This window comes from Macadamia integrifolia, chromosome 5 (genome assembly GCF_013358625.1).
Source record: "Macadamia integrifolia cultivar HAES 741 chromosome 5, SCU_Mint_v3, whole genome shotgun sequence".
In the NCBI taxonomy this organism is placed as follows: domain Eukaryota; kingdom Viridiplantae; phylum Streptophyta; class Magnoliopsida; order Proteales; family Proteaceae; genus Macadamia; species Macadamia integrifolia.
Genome location: NC_056561.1, coordinates 30,210,489 through 30,232,505, shown reverse-complemented (window position 1 = coordinate 30,232,505; position 22,017 = coordinate 30,210,489). Strand labels below are relative to the sequence as shown.

At 38.4% G+C, this 22,017-nt stretch overlaps 4 protein-coding genes and 1 non-coding gene across 8 annotated transcripts; 3 read left to right on the top strand and 2 right to left on the bottom strand.

The window, feature by feature from the left end:
- Positions 1-2,132: 2,132 nt before the first annotated feature.
- On the top strand, positions 2,133-9,654 carry LOC122077754 (dihydroneopterin aldolase 1-like). 3 transcript variants are annotated; one of them, XM_042643610.1, is made up of 4 exons: positions 2,133-2,484; positions 4,243-4,283; positions 5,319-5,524; positions 9,344-9,654. In XM_042643610.1, the coding sequence occupies exons 3-4, from the start codon at positions 5,328-5,330 to the stop codon at positions 9,546-9,548; spliced, it is 402 nt and encodes a 133-aa protein (XP_042499544.1). In that variant the 5' UTR covers positions 2,133-2,484; positions 4,243-4,283; positions 5,319-5,327; the 3' UTR covers positions 9,549-9,654. The 3 variants fall into 3 exon arrangements, with proteins under 3 accessions (XP_042499544.1, XP_042499543.1, XP_042499545.1); XM_042643609.1 differs by lacking the exon at positions 4,243-4,283 and having other exon boundaries at positions 2,141-2,484; XM_042643611.1 differs by lacking the exon at positions 2,133-2,484 and having other exon boundaries at positions 4,232-4,283.
- Positions 4,354-4,437, top strand: LOC122080499. The gene has a single exon (XR_006140791.1). It is a non-coding gene; the product is annotated as a small nucleolar RNA snoR113 (small nucleolar RNA).
- A 1,208-nt stretch (positions 9,655-10,862) lies between the features above and the next one.
- Positions 10,863-13,094, top strand: LOC122078660 (pentatricopeptide repeat-containing protein At5g48910-like). The gene has a single exon (XM_042644746.1). The coding sequence runs from the start codon at positions 11,276-11,278 to the stop codon at positions 12,881-12,883; it is 1,608 nt and encodes a 535-aa protein (XP_042500680.1). The 5' UTR covers positions 10,863-11,275; the 3' UTR covers positions 12,884-13,094.
- On the bottom strand, positions 12,972-15,377 carry LOC122078661 (DCC family protein At1g52590, chloroplastic). Its single transcript, XM_042644747.1, has 5 exons — positions 14,981-15,377; positions 14,813-14,870; positions 14,208-14,315; positions 13,473-13,565; positions 12,972-13,297 (listed from the first exon to the last, which is right to left on the bottom strand). Exons 1-5 carry the CDS (start codon positions 15,213-15,215, stop codon positions 13,216-13,218), a joined length of 576 nt encoding a protein of 191 aa, XP_042500681.1. The 5' UTR covers positions 15,216-15,377; the 3' UTR covers positions 12,972-13,215.
- Positions 15,378-17,571: 2,194 nt separating this feature from the next.
- Positions 17,572-21,817, bottom strand: LOC122079927 (beta-glucuronosyltransferase GlcAT14B-like). Of its 2 annotated transcripts, XM_042646718.1 has the most exons (5): positions 21,542-21,817; positions 20,808-21,415; positions 20,357-20,432; positions 20,127-20,242; positions 17,572-18,474 (listed from the first exon to the last, which is right to left on the bottom strand). In XM_042646718.1, the coding sequence occupies exons 2-5, from the start codon at positions 21,394-21,396 to the stop codon at positions 17,957-17,959; spliced, it is 1,299 nt and encodes a 432-aa protein (XP_042502652.1). In that variant the 5' UTR covers positions 21,397-21,415; positions 21,542-21,817; the 3' UTR covers positions 17,572-17,956. The 2 variants fall into 2 exon arrangements, with proteins under 2 accessions (XP_042502652.1, XP_042502651.1); XM_042646717.1 differs by having other exon boundaries at positions 20,808-21,817.
- Positions 21,818-22,017: the final 200 nt, after the last annotated feature.

The following is a 22,017-nucleotide window of genomic DNA, read 5'->3' as shown; positions in this document are numbered from 1 at the left end:
TCAGTTTGCTTTGTGGCTGTAGATTATAATCACATCCTGAAACTGCTAATGAGTTTTTATAACCTTACCCTTTCAAGGGGGAGGCAGGATTTTTTCTCTTTTTCACTGAATCAAATAGATACCAACATACTTCTAAGTCTCTGCCTATTGATCTTTTTTCATCTTGATAGACAGAGCATTGAAATAGGTAACCCTGCAAGCATTTTAGTGAGACAAACTTTCTTACTGATGTTTATCATCCCCGATAAATTTTGATGAATTCTACCATATGTTACAACCATACGTATATGATATACCTCGCTACTAAATCAAATAATTCATTTGTTGGTGTACGATGTCTTATATTATGTCGTAGTTTAACCCAGGGAGTACTGGTTCAGGCCCCCCAATAGAATGGCAGTCTTGCTTTGCCGTTAAGTTGGCATTGAAGGTTGAAGGGGGCAGGAGGCCCTTGCATAGCGGGGGTGTAGGCGGGGGTGCATGCAGCCCCATTCGAATTTTTTTATTTGAGGGTTTTTTGTATTTTTTGGTATTAGGGTTTTTCATAATATATTTCTAGTGAGAGTTATTTTCTCTGGAAGTAATTCTAAGAGGTGTGAGAATGAGCATTGCAACCCTATTCTCCATTAATAGTGAAGTAGAATTTCATCTCACTGAGGACATAGGTAATCTTGCTGAATTTCATAAACCTATGTGCATTGTTTGTTTTTGTTTTTCCATTACTTTTTGCATTGCTTTTAGGTTTGCGTTTCTACATTCATCTTTGGTGCACCTTTTTGGGTTGGGGCCAAAACCTGAGTTAGAGCAACTAGAAGTAGTGAATTATATTGAAAAAAGTTGGTGGCAACATTTGTACAAGATGGGGTTTGGAGGTGGAATACATACTCTACATTTAGAAAACAGCCTTCATAATGCATAGAGGAGTGGAGGAGCAAAGCCAGCAGTTTGTAAAAGTTTAATTTTAGTTACCAACTGTCTTTTTATCCCTATTGCGATTAATAATAACTTGGTGAAAGAGGAACAACAAGACCTGTCCTTTTAAGTGCATTTGGAAGTTTTCTTGATTTCCTGACAAGACAAAAACCCAAAGCTTGCTTACAGGAAATTGTTTATGTGAATCTGGAGATGGCCCAATATCCTGTCACGAAGCAGATTGGATGTAGTCCAAATTTTTTGAATGGTAGACTTCATGGTCCCTAACCTATGTTTCGAGTTTCAGTTTAAACAGAGTTTGCCAAACGACAAAGTAAAACTGTGAAAATATTGACACTAGAAAAGGGTGCATGGCATGCGTGGATGATAAAAAAATAGGACATAATGGATCACATAAAAACAGAAAAGTTGCCATTGTTGAAGGAATGGAGTTTGGGGAAACCCTTCAGATAGGCTAGAGAATAGTGTGGATTAGCCACGTTTCAAATTGAAGTTAATCATGTACTCTTTTTCACCCAAAAAAAAAAAATAAATTTCATGTACTCTTTCATGTTTTTCCATGGACCTTCTTGGTGTTTTTGAATTTTTCAATGCCTTATTTTATCATTCGATCAATGCCAATTAGATTAAAACTTGACTTGTGATTTGAGGGACTTTAGTTTTATTTGTCCGTACAATTCCAATCTCATAACCATTTCCTTTCTATCTTAAACTATCTTAAATCTTTCTCATTGATGTTATGACACGTGTGTTTTCCATTGTGAAAAAAAAAAAAAATGTTTCAGTTAAAACATCTAGGGTGTTAATTACTGGTCAAATCTAGTCCGTTTAAAGTCTGAATCAACCTTACTTGATTAATCCAACCTAACACATTTATTAATAGGTCGTTTCTGTGCAAGGGTGCTATTCGATAGGTGCCGACATATTTAAGATCTGTTTATAGCCCACTTAGAGTTTGTTTACTAAACCCGATACGTTTTCTATCAAAAAAACCCACACATTTAAATAATGATTATAACCTATTTAAAGATAGATGTCATTAACCTTTTTAAAATCCGTCTAAAGTTATTTAACTTGATTACTTATGTTCCAGATTGATTGTTTATAAATGGGAACATGCCTAACATATGAAGAGCGATTAATTAAACGAATCGATAATGGTGCAAGGTCGTAAAAGAGGAGAAGTCCGATATGTTCGACCGATTGAAGCCGCTGAAAGCAACCCAGGTCCCGTCCATTGCAAGTTTCAACCACTAACTCGAGGTGAAAACAAGATTAGGGGAACCAGGGACTCAGGGAGCGTTCATTTACCCCATGAGATAAACAGAGCCTTGGATATAAAACAAAGCTCCATTCACAGCCCCATTCCCTACTGCCAAGTGGGCTCTGCAATTGGAGGAAAGAGACAGGTCGAAAACGATTAAAACATAGGTGAGAGAGAGAGAGAGAGAGAGAGAGAGAGTAGGGCTCACAAGAAAAAGAAAGAGCTTGCGGTCAGGCGAAGAGCAGCTGCTGCGGAGCCCAACAAGGGAATTCTTGAGAACAGAGAAGGTAATGTGTCTCAGATTTCAGACCGTAGTTAAAATGCAATTTAAACAAACATCCCGTTTTCCCCATTTTAAACGTCGAATTTCGTATCAACTTGGGAAGATAACAGCAATCCTGGGATATATAGATCATTGGGGAAGATCTGATTTTTAGTGTATTCAACGACTATTTCGAGGGCTTCACGATATTGCTCGTCTGCCAAAGCATGTTTGAAGAGTATCCCCTTGGGATGATTCAAGCTTTAAACTAGACAGCAGTTAAAAAAAGGCCACAACCACTTGATTCAGCAATGGGGTTCTTTTGATTTTCCATCCTTGGTGTGTGTCCATACTCCAAACCCAGCATCGATAGCTTCTCCAGATTAATAATACCCATGTGAAGTAAATGATTTATAGGGGATGATTCAAGCTTTAAATTAGACAGCAGTTAAAAAGGCCACAACCACTTGTTTCAGCAATGGGGTTCTTTTGATTTTGCATCCTTGGTGTGTGTCCAGACTCCAAACCCAGCATCGATAGCTTCTCCAGATTAAGAAGACCCATGTGAAATAAATGATTTATAGTGGATGATTCAAGCTTTAAATTAGACAGCAGTTAAAAAGGCCACAACCACTTGATTCAGCAATGGGGTTCTTTTGATTTTGCATCCTTGGTGTGTGTCCATACCCCAAACCCTGCATCGATAGCTTCTCCAGATTAATAATACCCATGTGAAGTAGACTTAATGATTTATTTTCTTACTCAACTCTCAAGGTTTGTTGGAATTTTTTTATTCGGGGTTGATTCCTGCCCGTACCCTCGTCTAGTTCTAGATGATTCAGGTGTATAAAATGTGTATAATAGGCGCCCAACTGTAAAGGGTGCACCCAGAGATCCTACTTCTTTTGAAGATATAAGGATAGAGGGCACAACCAGCACATACTGAAAAAGTAAATCCATACTATACGAGCACAGTTGGAGAATTGCTTCTGCCTTCTGGTGTTCTTCGTAGGAATGCAAATAAAATAGAAATGTGTTTTGGCACGTTCTATTCATTTTTGTATTCCTATGTAGTGAACTAATGAAAAAGAATAAGTTTAGAATAGATTGCAAGAACACCTGAGAGGTGTTTTGTCTGTTCTTTTGATGAGTTGAAAGAACAAAGCCAAGCCCCCTACTCATTTCATTCCCGATTAAGAAACCCCCAAAACCTGTCTCCTCCCCTTCTCCCCTTCCTCTCTCTTATTCGTCTTCAGAGCAGGTCCACAGGCACATTTCCCTTCTCCTTCATTCGTCTCTCCCGTCTTCCTATACCCTAATTTGTTCTCCCATTGACGTTGGGGCTCAAGAATTTCTCAAATGCCCATCTCTGTTTTGAAAGCAGCAATCGAAGATTGGTTGTTCATTTAAAAAATAAAATGGAGTTCATTAAAATGGAACAAGGGTTATGACTTCTCTTTGGTTTTGAAATCGTTTTTTCTATGTTCCTCAGGTACTTAACAACATTTTCCATTTCTCCTCTCACACAAACCCTCTTCAACATCCTATTGAAGAGTTCGCATTTTGGCATTTCCCCTTACGCTTTGGAACTTCTATAAATTATATTTTCTTACTGTCGTATTGTTTAAAATATTTGTTTTGGCCGTAAATTACGACTGAAGTTGTCAGGATAGGCATCTTTTGTTTCTCTACAAAATTATTCTGGTTAACACTTGTATTGCCCTTTTGATGGTTTAAGATGTCACATTAAGAAATTGAGGCCTCTGTTTTCCTGTAAGCACAGAGGAAGAGTGAGGAAGCAATTGCAGTCAGATATCTTATGATGTTAGTATTGCTAACTTCTGATTGTTTTTACTTTATATCCATGGTGCACTGTGGTAACATTCTCACTAGCTAGCACTGATGACAAAAAGGTTGGGCTTACAGTTGCTTTGGATTTCATCCATTTGGTAGTAGAATGATGAGACCCATTGGTTACTTGTAAACTCCGAAATCTAAACTCTACTTGATGGGTCTTTAGCTCAAATTGATAGAGTTTAGTTCACTGAAGAATTGTCGAGGATTGAGGAGAGGCATAAATTAACCTTTTTTGTAAATCCCTTCTAGAGACCAAAGTAATGCATGGAACTCTTATATATTTTTTTTATTTTTTAAATTTTAATTTTCTTCTTTCCTGTATTGCAAATATTCCTGATTTGCCAATACTCTTGTGCAGAGTCTTGCAAGTATTCACTGATTTGCTGCTGTGATCTCTCAATCATATCTTCTATTGCTGTCCTTATTTGAGTTAAATTTGACCATAATGGCATGTCTATACTTATTCATTTTAGTGCTAAGAAGTGATTTTGTATAAAGTTTTTGCCAAACGCTGTTTCTGTTCTTTTCCTGTTCAAGGACATTTCTATAACAGTTTTACCAAGTGCTGTTTCTATTCTACCAGAGTGCTCTCACAACATGGAAATCGAAAGTAAACACTTCTGTAAAAGAACACTCTCTAGGAATAGAAGTGTTATCACACTCTTCAAATATGACTTATTAGTGTGGTTTTTGTTTAGTTTACCAAGTTCTGCGTTTTGTCATAGAGGAAGCAAGTGGAATGGCACTGAAACTGTGCTTTGTAACAGATTCTTATTTAAAAAGAGAGTAGGGACTCTTTGAAGGGTGTATAATCTCTCTCAGGAAGGATGCAGACTTATATCATGGTTCACGTTCCTATTGATATATGTTGAAATTGTGCACCCTGAACTAGAAAGCATAACTCTCTTAAATCTTGATATGTTTTGATACTTTGTCATTTGTCTTGCATGTCATTTATGTACTAAAATAGCGGATCACAAAAATATCACTATCCTTGTGTAGGTAACCCTTATGGATGATGAGGGTATTTTGAAGGGTGACAAACTTATATTGAGGGGTCTGAAGTTTCATGGTTTTCATGGGGTTGAAGCAGAAGAGAGGAAGTTGGGCCAGAAGTTCTTGGTAGATGTGGATGCATGGTTAGATCTCCGTGCAGCCGGTAAATCTGACCAGTTAACTGACTCAGTCTCTTATGCTGAAATTTACGAGTGAGTAATAATTAATTTTTCGTTTCCTTCTGTTTCCATGTAATGAGGCAGAAATGGAAAATTTTCATGTAAAATAGGACTTTTTCTGTTTGTTTTAATGTAAAAAAAAAAAAAAAAGCATTGAAAGAATAGGTAATTTTTACATGGAGGAAAATTTTCATGTAAAATATCAATGCATGGAAAGGAAAATTTTATGAGAAAACAAACAGGGTCATTGTTTCTAGTTTTCAATGGTCATATACCCTTGGCATTGATGGCAATATGTCAATAGAGGAGGTATTAATATTCAGTGAAGCGTATCTGGAATATACAATTTGGTAAAATAGTGGTCTGTATTAAATTGTCCTAGCTTTCTTTGTTGAATTTTCTTCTGGATATTGACCAGAAATCGGTGAATGATTGCAATTGGTAGATAAAACTTTGTTTGCAATTTAGTAGATTCCTATAGTAGGATCCATTGAATGTTAGTCCTAGACTACTAAATATATGCATGCTCCAAATCCCAGTGATGAGATCTATATTCGACAAATTTTACATATATATAATTTTTCTAGTCATAATGAGTTGGCCAAGTTGAATTGTGCATGCAGCCATAATATCAGTGGGTTCTGGTGCCGGGCATATCTCAAAGCTAAGACTACCACTTTGAAGGCATTAGATCTATGACTGAACATGCCACCTTTTCTCTTTCAAATGCAGTTCCCTTCAGTTGAGAATTGAATTTATTGGAGGGTTAGAGTAAGTAGATGGGTTGGAAACCTTTACAACCACAAGGACTATCTCAACAAATCCTTGTAAGGCCCAAGGCTCAAAAACACAGCACGGCATCATAAATGAAAAACAGCTTTCAACCTTCAATTATAGATGCAATATTCAGAGTCTGGTGCTTAGAACTTCCCTCCAGGTCTTTGTACATTTTGACTATGATATTGTGAGTTATCAAGTTCACTAGCTTTCCAAGCAACCTCTCTTTATGCCTCTGGTAATGGTGATGGCATAGAGAACACCTTGACAAAGGAAACCGGACAGTGGACTAGAAAGATGTCATGAGCACTCTGTGCTACTACAGTATAATGGACAGCTTCTAGCTAAATGCACACCTTTCCATTCTTGACTATCATCGAGAAATACTCAAATCTCTTTTTGCAACCCAATAGAAAAAGCAAGTCTTGATGGTACTTTCTATCCCTTTATCAATTTAGTTGTAAACATTTTTTTTTTGATAGGTAGGAAGGGGAAGTAGATAACAGCCAGGAGGCTATACAAGGCAGTGAACAAGCAAGCCCTACCTAGTAAGTTGAAGACTCGCTCGCCGTTCCAAAGGTGAATTAGGGACTCATTAGACTAGGGTAGCTACAAGCCTACAGTCATTAGAGCCTTTTTTCAGTCTCTTTCTTTTAGCCTCCTACCTTATCTCTTGTCATTTCAGCTTATTCTTTCAATCTTCTTCTTGATTAGTTTGTTTGCCCAACGAAGAAAATGTCTTAGTTAGGGAATATATAAGTGCCTTTCTGTCTGAGTATGTTTGCTTTTTAGTGCATTTCTCAGTTCTTTTTCATTCTGGATTCAAATCTACTTCACGGCAAACTCAGGACCTCCTGGTGAGCATGGGTTTTTTGCGCACCACAGCTCACCGATTGCGCTAGGCAGTTGTTAATTTAGTTGGTAAATTTAACAAACCTGGTGGAAGCAAATACTACTAAATGACTTAACAAGAATGTGTCCCCATTTCGAGATGGGTGCATATCCTGTGATCATGTGGCTCTACATTAAGAGTAACACTAGAGAGCTGATTAATAAAGTACATCTTGCACCTCCCTATCAGGTAAAGGACCTCTGGACAACCATACAATTTGATTTAAATTGAATTCATAGAAATTAATAACCTGAGCCATTTTATCAGTTTCAATTCTTATGAGGAGAGTATTATGACCCTCCCCAGACCTGGCAGTGGCGGGAGCCTCGTGCACTGGGTATGCCCTTTTGTTCTTATATGGAGATTATTACTTGTCATAGAAAGGTTGATAACGGAAAATAACAGTGGGCTTATTTTAGTGGGAATAAGCCTTGGGTTGGCTTACATGTGTATTGGGATTTTGGTCTAAGGGTTTTTGTTGTAATAGGCCACTTTAATATGGGCAGGAGTTAGGACTACGAGAAAAGTCAAGTAGGATTAGTTTGGTCCAGTTTCTGTGGGGTTAATTGAGTTATTCTTATGCTAAAAAAAATTAGCCAAGTCCAGTCCTAGAATCATTCGGAATTTGAGTCCAGATTTCATTCCTAGTCTATTTTATTTTTAGAGTTCTAATGAATAGGAGTGTCAAATACATGATGTTACTATTTCAATTACTAGTTTGAATTCCCAATCAGTTTAGGACTGTAAGAGAGTCAGTGTCTGGATTCTGTATATAGTTGTCGTGGCCTATGGCCTCACCCACGAATTTATGAGCAATACTTTTGAAGTATTCTTCAAGATTTGGCTGTGTGGATTTTCGTGGTGTGTTTGGATGGATTTTCAGAAGCTCTAAGGTGGATTCCTTAGTGGAAGAGTAGATTCTCTTCACAGGTTAGGTGGTCCTATTCACATTTTTTCTTCTTCCAATCCTACTCTATGTTCTAGTTCTTAACTCATATAGGTGATGCCCTGTTTTATGAGTTATTCCCTCCATTCTAGTTTGTATTATAAGTCTCAAATTTGCTCAGATTGATCTGAAAGTTTGTGAATTAACATCTGTTATAATGTTATCTTAGATTCTATTCTGAAATTTTTGAATTCCATTTGCTTAATTATCAGATCTCTCAACTCTGTCCTGTTTTCTTAGTACAAGTAGGACTGTGCCATCGCCCCCTGATTTCAACTTCAAAATTTTGTGAATTTTTGCAGGTTGTTAGATCTGATCTCTTAGGTCACTTGACCCAGGTTTCAGGAGAATATGACCAGCCTACATTGAGTACTCGGTTTCTCCCTTAATTCCTTTCTGATATTTATGATTCTATTTTAGTTCTCTATTTCTATTCTCTGTTGTTCTGGAGATGTGTGTTGCAAATCAGTCTCTAGTTTCTAGCTTGAGACTGGTATTGCATTATAGGAACACACCCGGAATCCAACTGAAATAGTGCTGTCACCTTTTGTTTTGGCTCAATCAGAATTACTGCAGAGGATCTTTTCAGTCCGGTAGGGTTTCTTTTGCAGACACCAATCCCATAGCTATTTTTGACTTTCCCAGAGATCCAGCTTCCGCCATGACCATACTTGATGCCACAAAATATCAGGTTCTATCTCCATTACCCCTTTTCTGTTGAGGCTTTATGGATACATCTCAAAGAAATTCGTCTGTCACCAGATGATTCCTGCATTTAATTGAGCTTGACTTGATTCTTATCAATCGACTTGTTAAGAGTCAAGGTTGGACAGCTCAGTGTATCATAGTTAACAAGTGTTTTGTATTGGTTAATTGCTGCCGAGAGAATGAGAATGATTCTGAAATAGCTGAAACAGATTGTTTCATACAGTTTAAAGGGTGGAAGGTACTGACGCGAACAACTTGGACTCCATTACATAGAAATTCAACACAGATAGATGATAAATAGACCCTTGTAACATCAGTGTACTGATGGATCACATTATTTCTTCCTGTTTGTCTATTAACAGATTTGGGCATGCATAAAAAAAGGGTGTTGCCCAGTGCACGAGGCTCCCACCACTGTTGGGTCTGGGGAAAGTCATAATGTGTGTGTGTGTGTGTGTGACTGTTTGTGCGTGGTTTTTTTTTTTGTTCGGCAATGTGCCTGATAGTTTCTCCCTGTTTGGACTTGCAGCATTGTTAAGGAAGCCATGGAGGGATCTCCCCACCAACTTGTGGAGTCTCTGGCCCAGCTCATTGCATGCACCACACTTGCAAAATTCCCTCAGATATCTGCTGTCCGAGTGAAAGTTGGGAAACCTCATGTTGCTGTTTATGGCACTGTTGATTATTTGGGTGTCGAGATTGTTAGATACAGAAGCATTGATGTAGAAAAGTGAGCCTTTTAAGGTTTGTTTGGGTTATTAATACTATGTTGGTTATTTCAATGGAGGGACTTTTTTTTTTTTGGATGAATTAATGGGAGGGACCTTGTTCTGTGATGTATGTTTTGGTTTCTCTCTTTTGTCGGTTAATAATGTTTCTGTGATAGGATGCATTTCACATGTTTTTATGAGTAGAATCAGAAGGTTTTCCAGAGTTATTAAAAAAAAAAAAAAAAAACTAATGTAAATAAAGAAGTGTGATAAAGATGGTTTCATGTATAAGATCTATTATTCTGTCAAATTCACTATTTTTTTGGAGTTTTTCTTTCTTCGATGGGACCATAAGAGGAAAAAAGATTCTTCATTCCCTCACTGAGAAGGGTAGGATCGTTTGATTTTGATCTTTTTTATTTTTATTTTTATGAATATCTCCCTTATTGGGACACCTTTATTAAAAGTTTGGTGCTTGATGAGATAGATAGCTTCTTTTTAATGTGTTATATCAATTACACAAAATTGGAAGTGCATGAGGTTCCCGATACTGTAGCGTCTGAGAGGGGCAAATATTTGTGGCTTTACCCAATGTTTTGCATGAGAAGCTGTTTCCAAGTTTCGAACTTACAAATAAGATATTGTGATAATGCAACTTAACCGTTTTGCAAGAGATGTGGTTATTCCAGAGTTCTTTTTTATTTCTCAGAGTTTACTTGGTTGATCATGAAAACTGGGGCTGGGTTTTCTTGTTGGGTCAATGAGGAAATTTTTCCTAGGGATTACCCAATATATTTAACGAGAGAGCACAAGCGATATACATAGAAGGTACATGATTAAATTTGAGGATGAAATTTGAAATGAGTTGAATGCATATCACTTTTTAAGCATTCAATTGTTAGAAATATCTCATCAATCTTCCATGTGGCACAATTAGGTGTGGGTATTGGCAACACGTATATGTTGGAAAACCTTTCCCCTTAATAGTTGGCAAAATACTTTACCATAATAACACCTTTCCCCATAAAACCATGGAATACTCAAATTTATTCCATATGTTATGTTTAGATGTAATAGAAATTTAAATAAAAAAAATGTAAAAATTTTAAATTGAGAAGAAAAACTTTTATAATTATTACTCCATTGAGGGTTTGGGAAGTGCTGAAAAACAGAGGGGTGGGGAAGATGGGTGAATGAGTAGAAGAGCGGGTTGGGAGTTTTAAGGGTAGGGACAAGGAGTGCAAAGTTTTTGTTTTAAGAAAGTTCTTTTGCCCTTAAAAAAATATGATATTTTAGAATACCTTTTATACTTGTTTATCTCAGCCTCCTCTCTCTACCAAGCCAGTGAACCTTGGACCTACCTCTTCGAATTGGGAATACCCGTCTCCACCAATGAAACACAATCAAGATCTATTTACAGAAAACGAACCATCAAAGACCTTCAAATACACCTGAGAATTGAAAACAAAGAGAGAGAGATACCTCGCCGGCGACCACTGCTACCATAAGAGGTAGAAATCTCGCCGGCGAAGATGAAGCCCCTCGACGGTTTTTAAATTTGAGAGGATGGATCGGGTTGGGTTTTTACAGATCCAGACCCAACTTGCCCTCAACTTTCTCTCACCTAATCTTAGTCGTCCACGTCAGTAAAGACAGACACTTGGCGCCAAATTAGGGGGAATTGCAAACTGCACCATATGGGAATTGGAGAAGATCTAGATCCTGAATTTAGCGCTATCTTCGCCTTTTAAATGTTTCGAAAGTTCGTTAAAACGTGGTTGCAGAAGAATCCTCACCACAACAGCATCCTTCTCCTCTTGGAGAAATGCCAAAATTTGAATCAATTCAAGGAAATCCATGGGTACCTGCTCAAATCTCGTTTCCTTGAAGACCCACTTTCTGTCTGTCCCCTCCTCTCTGCTGCTGCCGTCTCTGGTGATGTCTCTGTATTCTCTCACGCTCACTCCATCTTCAGTCACTTCGTCTATCGCAACACCTTCATGTACAACACCATGATTAGAGGCTACACTGAAACACATTCACCTATTACCGCCATTTTCAGTTATCTTGAAATGTTAAGCAATGGTCTTACTGCCAATAACTACACTTTTCCGCCATTAATCAAAGCTTGCACCATCTTCCCCTGCGCTTCTAAGAAGCTAATAACTGGTTGCTTCATCCATGCTCATGTTGTTAAATTTGGATTGTCTGACGACCCTTTCATCCTTAGTGCTCTTATTGAATTCTACTCATCAGTTCCTGATATGGAAACTGCACGAAGATTGTTTGATGGGATTCCTAGAAGGGATGTGGTCTTGTGGACGGCGATGATTGATGGGTATGGAAAGCGTGGCGACTTTAAGAGTGCAAGGGCATTGTTTGAGGAAATGCCTGAGAGGAATGCAATCTCATGGAGTGCAATGATGGCTGCGTACTCTCGGGTCAGTGACTTCAAGGAGGTATTGCATCTATTTAGACAGATGCAAGAAGCCAACACAAAGCCGAATGAATCGGTCCTTGTGAGTGTCCTCACTGCTTGTGCACACATAGGAGCACTTGCGCAAGGACTATGGGTCCACTCTTATGTGAAGCGATACCATCTTGATTCGAATCCGATCTTGGCTACTGCATTGGTTGACATGTACTCAAAATGTGGATGCATCGAACCAGCATTGTCAGTTTTTGAGGGGATTCTGAACAAGGATGCCAAAGCATGGAATGCAATTATTTCAGGGGTTGCAATGAATGGGGATGCAAAGAAATCTTTTGAGCTATTTGAAAGGATGAATGCGTACGGAACACAACCTACTGAAGTCACATTCGTTGCCATCCTCACGGCAAGCACACATGCAGGATTGGTTGACAAGGGCCTTATATTGTTTGAACAAATGAGTGCTGTCTATGGAGTTGAACCTCAGCTTGAGCATTATGCATGTGTCGTAGATCTACTGGGTCGAGCAGGAAGGTTAGAAGAAGCCGAGATGTTTATAGAGGAGAAGATTGGAGGATTGGAGGGTGGGGATGCTAATGTGTGGGGAGCTCTGCTGGGTGCTTGTAAGATTTATGGAAATGTTGAGGTTGGGAACAGAGTTTGGAAAAAGCTGGCTAATTTGAGAGCTGATTGTGGATCATATGTCCTCTTATATAATATCTTCAGAGAGGCCGGTTGGGAAACAGAGGCAAAGAGAGTCAGAAGGTCAATCATGGTGGAGGGTTTGAATAAGAAGCCTGGTTGTAGTTTAGTAGAAGTGGATGGTGTGGTTTATGAATTCCTTGCAGGTGATCTTTCTCATCCACAAGCAATAGAGATATCTGAGGTGCTTGATTCTTTGTCTAGGATGGCTAATTTGGAGTTATAAAAATTTTAATTTCTCACATTGCTCAGGAAAAAAAAAAAATCCTTGTTAACTTATATCAGTCATTGATTACTGTTGTAGACATGCTTCATGTCTGAAAGTTATTCTATATTCTTTGTACAACTAATACATGGCATCTAAATCTGATACCAGTACAGAGAATTGTGACTTCTTTCTGGATAATAAGATACATTCTCCTGATTTGCACTTTGAAGGTATAATTCCATTTCAATCTTATGCATCCATTAGACCAAGACTAATTGACGAAATACCACTTCTAAGGAGTGTTTTCTCCAATATACAGACTAAATTGGTAATGGTAGAGCTAGACTGATTTATATCTCACACGAATCTGAGCGACCAAAGATTGAATATCGGTTGTTTGCAACATTGTCGTATACAAAATCCCGCATGAACCTGCCACCATCCATAACAGAGAAAATTTGTACCCCCAAAAAACCATAATAGAGAAAACTATAGCGTCAAAAACTACATTTTTTTTTTGTTGGTTATTTCAGAACAAATTCCAAGTGCATGAGAATAAGAAAAATATTGAAACTAATAGTTGACCTGAGATAAAGGGATTACTTACATAGGTACAAACTGTAAAAAGAATGCTATTTGGGGGAAAGGCAGGTTAATGTATTCCATGATCTTCAGCACTGCATCTGACTTGATATATGATCTGCAGGACAAAGAAGAACCAAATTATATTTTTTTGTTGGAAAAATTCACTGTGTACAATCCATATAACTTAAGAATCATCTGTTTGCATGTAGAATAGTGGAATGCCTTCACTGTGAAATATTATTTCAGAACGAAACACAAATTTTTAAAATGTATGCTAATCACCAAATGTGTTACATAACTACATTAACTACATTCCAAAATTGCATACAACAACAACAACAAACTCAGCCTTATCCCAACTTAATGGGTAGCCTACATGGATCCATATAAAACAAAATAGAAAAAAACAAGTCCAAAAAAAAGGGGGGGGGGGAGGAAGAGATTAAAAGATGAGAGATGAGAAAATAAAGATAAGGGTTCTAAAATTGCATGCAATTAATATGAAGTCTTCCAACTAGCATCAGTGTCCATATGATTGCTAGGTTAAAAAAGTAAGAAAAGTGCCTCTTAGTTTCATGGAATACATATTCCTGTTATTTTAGAAACAAACAGAACCTTGATATATCTCAATTTTATTCTTTTCTAGAAAATTATGGAACAGGAAAAAAAATCTTATGTTTGCAATTACCAAAACCAGCATTCATATGGACACTGAAAGAAGAAAATGCAATGGATACTCTTTTAGATAGGGAAATACCTTTCCTTCTCAACGAGTACAACACTTGAAATGTCATCAGGTGATCTTCCAGATCTTCTCAGCAGTTTCCTCCCTGATTCACTCTGGAGAGCTTCAAATCTTATATTTCTGTTGAGTTAGGGAAAGAGAGTTAATCATTGAAGGTATAATATAACTCCAAAAGTGTTCAGAAACCCATCCTAATAACAGTTTAAATCAGAGTAGGCACTAGGGAGACTAATCAGTTCTCTTCAAAACAAAACCCTTCTGAAGTTTAATTGCCATGGAATGAATCAAAGCATTTTTTTGATCATCAATTGCTTGTCAGAAGCTGTATTCTGTTTCTACTGTGAGATAACTTATGAGTTCACCAACAATGTTAAATGAGACGATTTTTGTTTTCAGGGAAAATGGAAAATGCTAATCTCACAGATTCTGTGAAGAATTATTCATTTGATTGCATATGTTCATCACTGTAAGATGGATTCATCAATCCAATGTCAATGGTAGTTCTTAAAATCCTGAAATGAGCTTGCTACATATTATTTGATAAAAGTTCCAGTGCCCCTTTGGATAATCATTTAATGTAATGTATTGAAGTTCTACAGAGTGTCAAAGAAACTAACCTGTCTCGGTCGTTCTCACGGACGAACCTCACACCTCCATTACATAAGTTGCATACACCTACCCAGAAACCAAATAAACCAAACAAACAAGAATTAGGGCTGAAAAGTTAGAATCTGATGAAGAAGACAATGAGTAGTTAGGAATTGGGACTGAGCGTGGGTTTGTACCGTCGAATAGCATGATAGGCCTGGTGTCTTGATCGAAGAAGCTTGAAGTAGCTTCCACCCAATCGATGGTGGTGGTGGCATCGCTGGTGCGGCCGCGAGGAGGAGAGAGCGTAGCAAATGGAGATACTGAAGAGCGTCTAATATGCGTTGCCGGCCGTGAGATGCGTAAGCGTACGCATCCACTAGGAGCCATAGCTATAGCTGTAGTTGTCGTATGTAGAAGAAGCGCCGCCATCGAACTGGAAATCTTCCCGTCCAATTCGCACCGGCCGACGTCTCTGGATTTGCGTTCCCCTGTTTCTTCCGACGAGCTCAGTTGGTAACGGTTTCACAGTTTAGATGGCTTCACAGCTTCGGCGCCACATGGAAATCGTGAAGGGGTCGATCCCATTTAAAACCACAGAAATCAGGTTTAAAAAACTCGGAATCGGGATTCCAATCGATTCCATTTAAAACCACTGGATCAACCCAGAGTTGATAGGAATAGGCTAAAAATATAACCCAATTTTGCTGCGTTTGTTTTGCATTCTTGGAATGCATTCTAAAAAACTATATCAAAAATAACTTTAAGGGCCGTTTGAAAACGTTTTTGCCGTTTCTGTTTTAAAAAATGGCAGAAACATGAATTTTCGTTTCTAAAAACATAAACAGAATTGAAGGTATTTGATAAGTCATGTTTTTGGAAGTCGATAGTAGCCAGTGAAATAATGTCCACAAGTCATTTCCAGAAACGACGTAACAAGTTTTGAACCATAAATAGGTAGAAATTTCTATTTCTATTTCTGAAAACAAGTGAAACGAAACAGTTTTATCAAACACTTTTTGTTCTGTTTCTTGAAACGTTATCAAACGGGCCCTTAATTTTAAAATGTTCATTATACATTTCTAAAATCTTTTAAAGTATAAATGTTTAGTTCATTCTCTTTAACCACGATTTAGAGTTGAGATGATCTTAGGTAATGGGGTATCTAGGATTCACAAAATGTTGAGATTAAGCAGATGCGTTGACAAATATATGGAAAATAAATATTATGTCTATTTTACCACCAAAAAAAAAAAATAGTGAGTCTACAAGTTCAAGATAATGGGTGGACTTAGGTTATATTTAGTATGATATCTTGGAACACAGTCTTATTAGAACTAAGATGAGGATGTTGAGATAAATGAGTGATAAAACTAGAAAAACTAAGAAATGAACAAATTAGAATTCAATTAAGAGTAACTCCAATACATGATAAACCGCAAGAAAATCATTTGAGGACTTCTAATGCTCGGAGGAATGATTTGATTTACATTGAAGGAGCTAAGAAAAAAGTCAAGGGTAAGCAAAAATGACACCAGGAGAAGTGGTGACGAAAAACATGTACATTTTTGACCTTGTAACAAGTATTAGTTTGAATATGGTTGACTGGTGGGAGAGGATCCATATAGGCAACCCCATTTGTTAGTTGGGATAAGGCTAAGTTGAATTGAGTTAAATTGTCGTCTTGTCCCTCTAATGTAACTAAGATGAACCATAATTCACAACCAAATTTCTCTCATATGGCAATGTTGAGTCTAATTGGTTAAAATGAAAGTGAACTAGTTACTGAAGTGGGGTAAAATTAAAGGAGAGGGTTATCAGTTATGTATGGGGAGGAACCTGCATGGGACAACACTGGCAGTTCAGAGATGCTATCATCCATGTCGGACCCACATCGGTTAAATCAAAAAAAGAGAGGGACCCCACATCTCATTATGTGAGAGGGCGCAGGTAGGAATCCACACTTTGTTGTCGTGAAAAAAATAATTTTTGAATAATATATTATCAAGATTGAATAAGTGACTTGAGCCTATGACACAACAATTAAGTTTCTATTGCAACATGTTGGTCACAAGTTTAAAACTTAGAAACAACCTTTATTGTGAAGCAAGGTGTAAGAGCCTCGTGTACCCTTGGTTGCTCTTTTTTATAATATCAAGAATGATTGTCTAATTCCTCCCCATGCCCCTATCGGTGTAGCATGGGAGACCCACCCTCACTGTCTTGGTTGGAAACCCTTCCCAAAATTTTATTTTGGAGAAAAGAATCCTACACACTTGTGTGTGTCTAAGCCAGCTGGTGCAGAAAGACAGTGCTGCCCCATGGTGAAGATGCTCACACTCACCCTCCTATTAGCCACGTGTCCTGGTGTGTACCAGTGTCAGCAGGCAGCATTCTCTTGCCCTTTTATTTTACTTCACCTCTTTGAACCAAATGGGGCCTTAATTACCAATCAAAAGCAACATCTTACTATTATTTGACCACACACCTGATTGCAGAAAGGAAAGAACCCAAAAATAAACACTCATCACCGAAAGGTGAGCCATTCATCTCAATATCAATCAAGCCTTTTCAAGAACATCAATGCATTTCAGGTCTGTAAACATTATAAAGACAGATTTCTCATAGATGTGGCAGATAGATTAGTTAAAACAGCTTAAGATGACTTAAGCAGCAAGATTATTTCCATGAGAACTTCATGGACAAGTTACTTCCTGTTTAAAAGAAGAACATCAATACATGACAATCCCCACTGTATAAGAGCAATGGAACGCTAAGCACAAAATCATAGAGCGTATCCAAATTTACTCATTTCCCTACTGAGATACTTAAAACAGCATTATAGGCCATTGTACATCAAAACAGAGCACAGACAATAGATGATAAATGGTTAGGCCAGCACTAGAGGACTCTGCTCACTCCCATACTTGGAATTGCTATAGCCCATGCATAACCATTCCACTCATTCTCCTCTCTAACCCCCCAAGCCTTCTCAAATCCATCATTACCCGGAAGGAGAATTCATCCACCTGGAGTTATTATACCAAACAGAGTAGCATGGACTACAAGCAAAACAAGCAGCTCCCATAACCAGTTGGGTGTGTTATAGTATAGTACAACGTATGAAGATCATCATCTTCAGTACATAAACTGTCATTCTGCTCACTTTGGTGTCATGTACACTGCTTTGCATGGAAATTTTCATCCGACAGCAAACCATTTATGAGACGTTTGAGTCGTTCAGCACCAGGCCCAGGCCTAAGCACAGTTGCATTCACCAGGGAGTAACGTGGGACACTTGAGCTCATGTTTTTCCACTCATCAAACCATCCACCATGGACAAATCCATCAGCTGAACGGTTCAAGAGCTCCTCATCAATCTTGTCGAGCACTGATTCGTTCCTGCCAAACTTCCTAGCAAAGGGAGCATTGCTGTCAACCATTCTCTGGAAGTCATTGACATTGAGGAAATGGGGATGCTGTTTTGGGGGATTATCCCAAGAGATGAAGTGGAGGTCATGGTTAACAGTATGGTTGCGGAACTCAACAGCATTGCAAATGACTGTGTGGAAGTAACCCTCAGGTGAAGACAGGAAGTTGGCATAGTACATCAGGACAACACGTGGGAGGTTGTCCCAACCCCATAAAAGATATTCGATGAATGGGCGAGATAGCATCATCCACGCAGAACCTGCAAAAACAATGCTTAGAACTGGTAAGTAAACAGTGGATGGAAGTTTACAAAAATTTTATCATTCAAACTCAGCAGCATTTAGGCTACAACTTGTTTATTACACTGGAATTTTGATGCTAGAGAGTCTGATCTGACCATTTGGCAAAAAATCACAAACTCAAAGTGAACTTAAAGGCCTGATCAGGTAAATGAAAACCTCAAGAATATTCTGAGAAATATGTACCTAGATTCTGTTCTAAGCCTGGAACTGAACCTAGCCAATTGAGTTGTAATGGAAACTACATTGAAATATAATTCCTATTTAGAGTTACAGGAACTACCTTGGAGTAACTTATCATGTCAAGCTAGAAATGTTAGATAGCTTGGATTTAAGCCAGAGAAAATCCATCCTTTAAAAGGTTGGACCCCTTATTGGAAGATGTCCTGGCCAAGTAGGCTTTATCAGAAACCTTAATGAGGATGTTTAAATACAAACTTCAGTTACGCAGTGCCATCAAAAGCATTCATGTGTCCGGTTGAGTCTCTGCATTCTCTATTTCAGAATTTCCAGTGCATGTTGCCAAGCAATTCAGCATCTATCGAATTAAAAAAACAATATTGTAAATCCTAAATTAGAAGCTAGCTCCTAAACAAATTTTCTACCTCCATAACTAGGAAATGGATACTAGGTTTTTTTGGGGGACGGTGTGGGGTTGGGGTGGGGGTGGGGGTGGGGGAGGGGGACTATTCATAATCCAACATTTTCTCAAAAAGAGTGCTTTTAAGTAAAATAACATCTTCTAGTACGTACAAGTCTCAATGTTGAATCGATGGTGCAGCAGTAATACAAGCACAAAATGGTGATTTGGCTTAACAGTGGATGCATTGGGGCTCATGTTTTGTGAGCAACATTAACTAATCAAAACCAGAATCGTTTGAAACTGCACAGAGTCGAAGTCATTGCAGAAACAACAAATTGTAGAGAGTACAATTTATAGGCCTGGAAAATGACGCTTCTGAGGCTAATGGAAATATAAGATTGTATATTCTATCAAATCCAGTCAGGTTAGTTGGTGATTATTTGATCATTTCAGGTAGTAGATCCACTCCTGCTGAACCCTGAATTACCTCTCCCCATGTTAAAAAACTAAGAACGTGTCAAGAATTTATCGGAACGCTTTCTTTCACGCCCAATGCCAATGGCTGGCATTGAGAAAGTCACCTCTTTAAACCCAAGACATATAAAGTTCCCAATTTATGGAAGCAGACATTTATGTGGGCCCATAATAATAGTTACATTAAAACCCTAAGCAACTGAGTCATCTCTATATTGAATCTCTTTTAAATCACAAGATGATCTTCAAGGACCAATGCAAAAGACATAGTAGCACAAATTAGCCCACTACAATTTTGAGGCCAGGAAGCTTATTCTATGGAGGGGTAGGGGAATGACATTTCAGCCGCATATGTCGACACATCAACTTTTTCACTGTCCTTACTTCATATACTTAAAATGAGAAATTGCACTAATTTCTCAGCATTTTGGAAGCCATAGTCAGGATAGCTAGTTTTGGTAATTTGAGTTCTTGGTCCTAAATATAACAATGGAATCAACTAGAAAAGAAGCAGAGGCATTAGACCAGTAAGAATGGTAAGGGGCAAACATTCACCTGTAAACAACTTAAATGCTGTAGGTATACTCCTTTTCTCTGAAACCCAGAAAACGTCAGATTTTTGCAGGCTATAAAGACCAGGATCTATGATGATGGGCTTGGCTCTCTGGTCCCTATACATCAATCGAAGGAAAAAAAGGGAGATTTTAAGTATGCAGGACTGTTCATTCCAAATAGGAAGAAAAACACTTACTAATTACTATAATAGTGAGAGAGGAGACACATACTCTTTCCATCCAATGTCACTTGTATGCTCAATAAAGTTGAGGAGTCTTGGAATGGGCGACAGTGTATGAAGCAGATCTGGTCCACAGAAACAAAGATCAGAAAACAGAAAACTTGCACGAAATATCAATGAAGTAAGGAATTAGGAATAAGGGGAAAAAAATGAGCAAACAGATCAATTTTGAATCGATTCCCAATTGCAACTGGACGATTTTGAAAACGGAAAAGTTAATAGAATTCTAAAACAAGAAAAGGCGTCTTGAAATCCACAAATCAAAAGCAACTACGCCTTAAAGTGAAGTAGAATCAGTCCCCAGCTCGAACCCATTTTGGAAGCATCATCAAGCATCACAAAAATGTTAAGTAGGTAAGAACGGCCAAAAACCCCCACAAATATAAACCAGAACAAATTGCAGGTGGGCAAGGCTAGCTAAAATTGAAAGGCATACCTACCATCTTGTGTGATCAAAGGATAATCTGAAGCGCTGAGATTAATGAACCAATCCCAATCTCCCCCTTCCCTGAACAAAATGGCAGCCGCGTGAAGCGTATTACTAACCATCGTCGGCCCCCTGTAAGTCACCAAATTCGATCTCACAACAGCCCGAACATTACCCACCTTAACAAAAAGAGGCTCACGCCGTACAAAATCGAGCAAGTCAAGCCGCTCGGCCGGAGAAGCTTCGAGGTCCAAATGAACAACATACTGGTTGAATGGGTGATAAAGGGCTTTAAGTGTCCTCTTCAAACTTTCCCCATCTCCAGCAGATCCAGAGATAAGGTAAGCGATCCGTGGAATCGAGTTAATGGAAGAAGTAGAAGAGATTCGCAGCTTCGATTCAACGAAAAATGGAGTCTTTCTTTCGGGTAAGCTACGGATAAATGGTGAAAGGCCGTAATAAGATAAAAAAGAAGCAGAGATGAAGAGGGAAGACAAGAGTAGAGAGCACACAAGTGGTAGGAAACACTTCTTCTTCTTCAGCTGCTGCTGTTGCTGTTGCTGCTGCTGCTGCTGCTGCTGCTGCTTATTCCCGTTCTCCATGTGAAGAAGCAGAGAGAGTCTAGACAAGATCTAATTGAATAAGGGTGACTAAAAGAAGAAGCAGAAAAACAAAAAAATCTTCATTTGAGGAGAAACATAGCAGAGATAATAGATGTCGGTTCTGGGAAGACTATTCACTCATTACCATGGGAAGTGTGCCTGTGTTTGTTCCGTATGGGTTTTTTGGGTCTTCTTGCGACGTCACCGTGTAGGAGAACTCTCTCTCTCTCTCTCAACCTCTCATCCTCTGTGAAGTGTGAACAAGAAAGAACATAAATAAATAAGCGTGTTTATGGAGTAAAGGCGATATTGGTAACCAACACCAGTTTCAGTGTAATCAGTAATGGGATGACGATGATGGTGGCTCCCCGCCCCTCTCTCTCTCTCTCTGTCTTTCTCTCTCTATCTGTTGGGATTTGACGTTTGGCAATTAATGATTGATTACCGATCACCACGGAGTTTCAAGCCCAACCTGAGAGGCAATAAGATGTCAAATTGTTAAACACTAAGGAGTGGTTTTTTGAAGCTGGGTGAACCGGGTTTAAGACAGGCCGGTCCAAGTTTACTAGAAAAACGTAGGGAATGATGAACAAGGGATTAGGATTAATGGGGGTGTCAAAG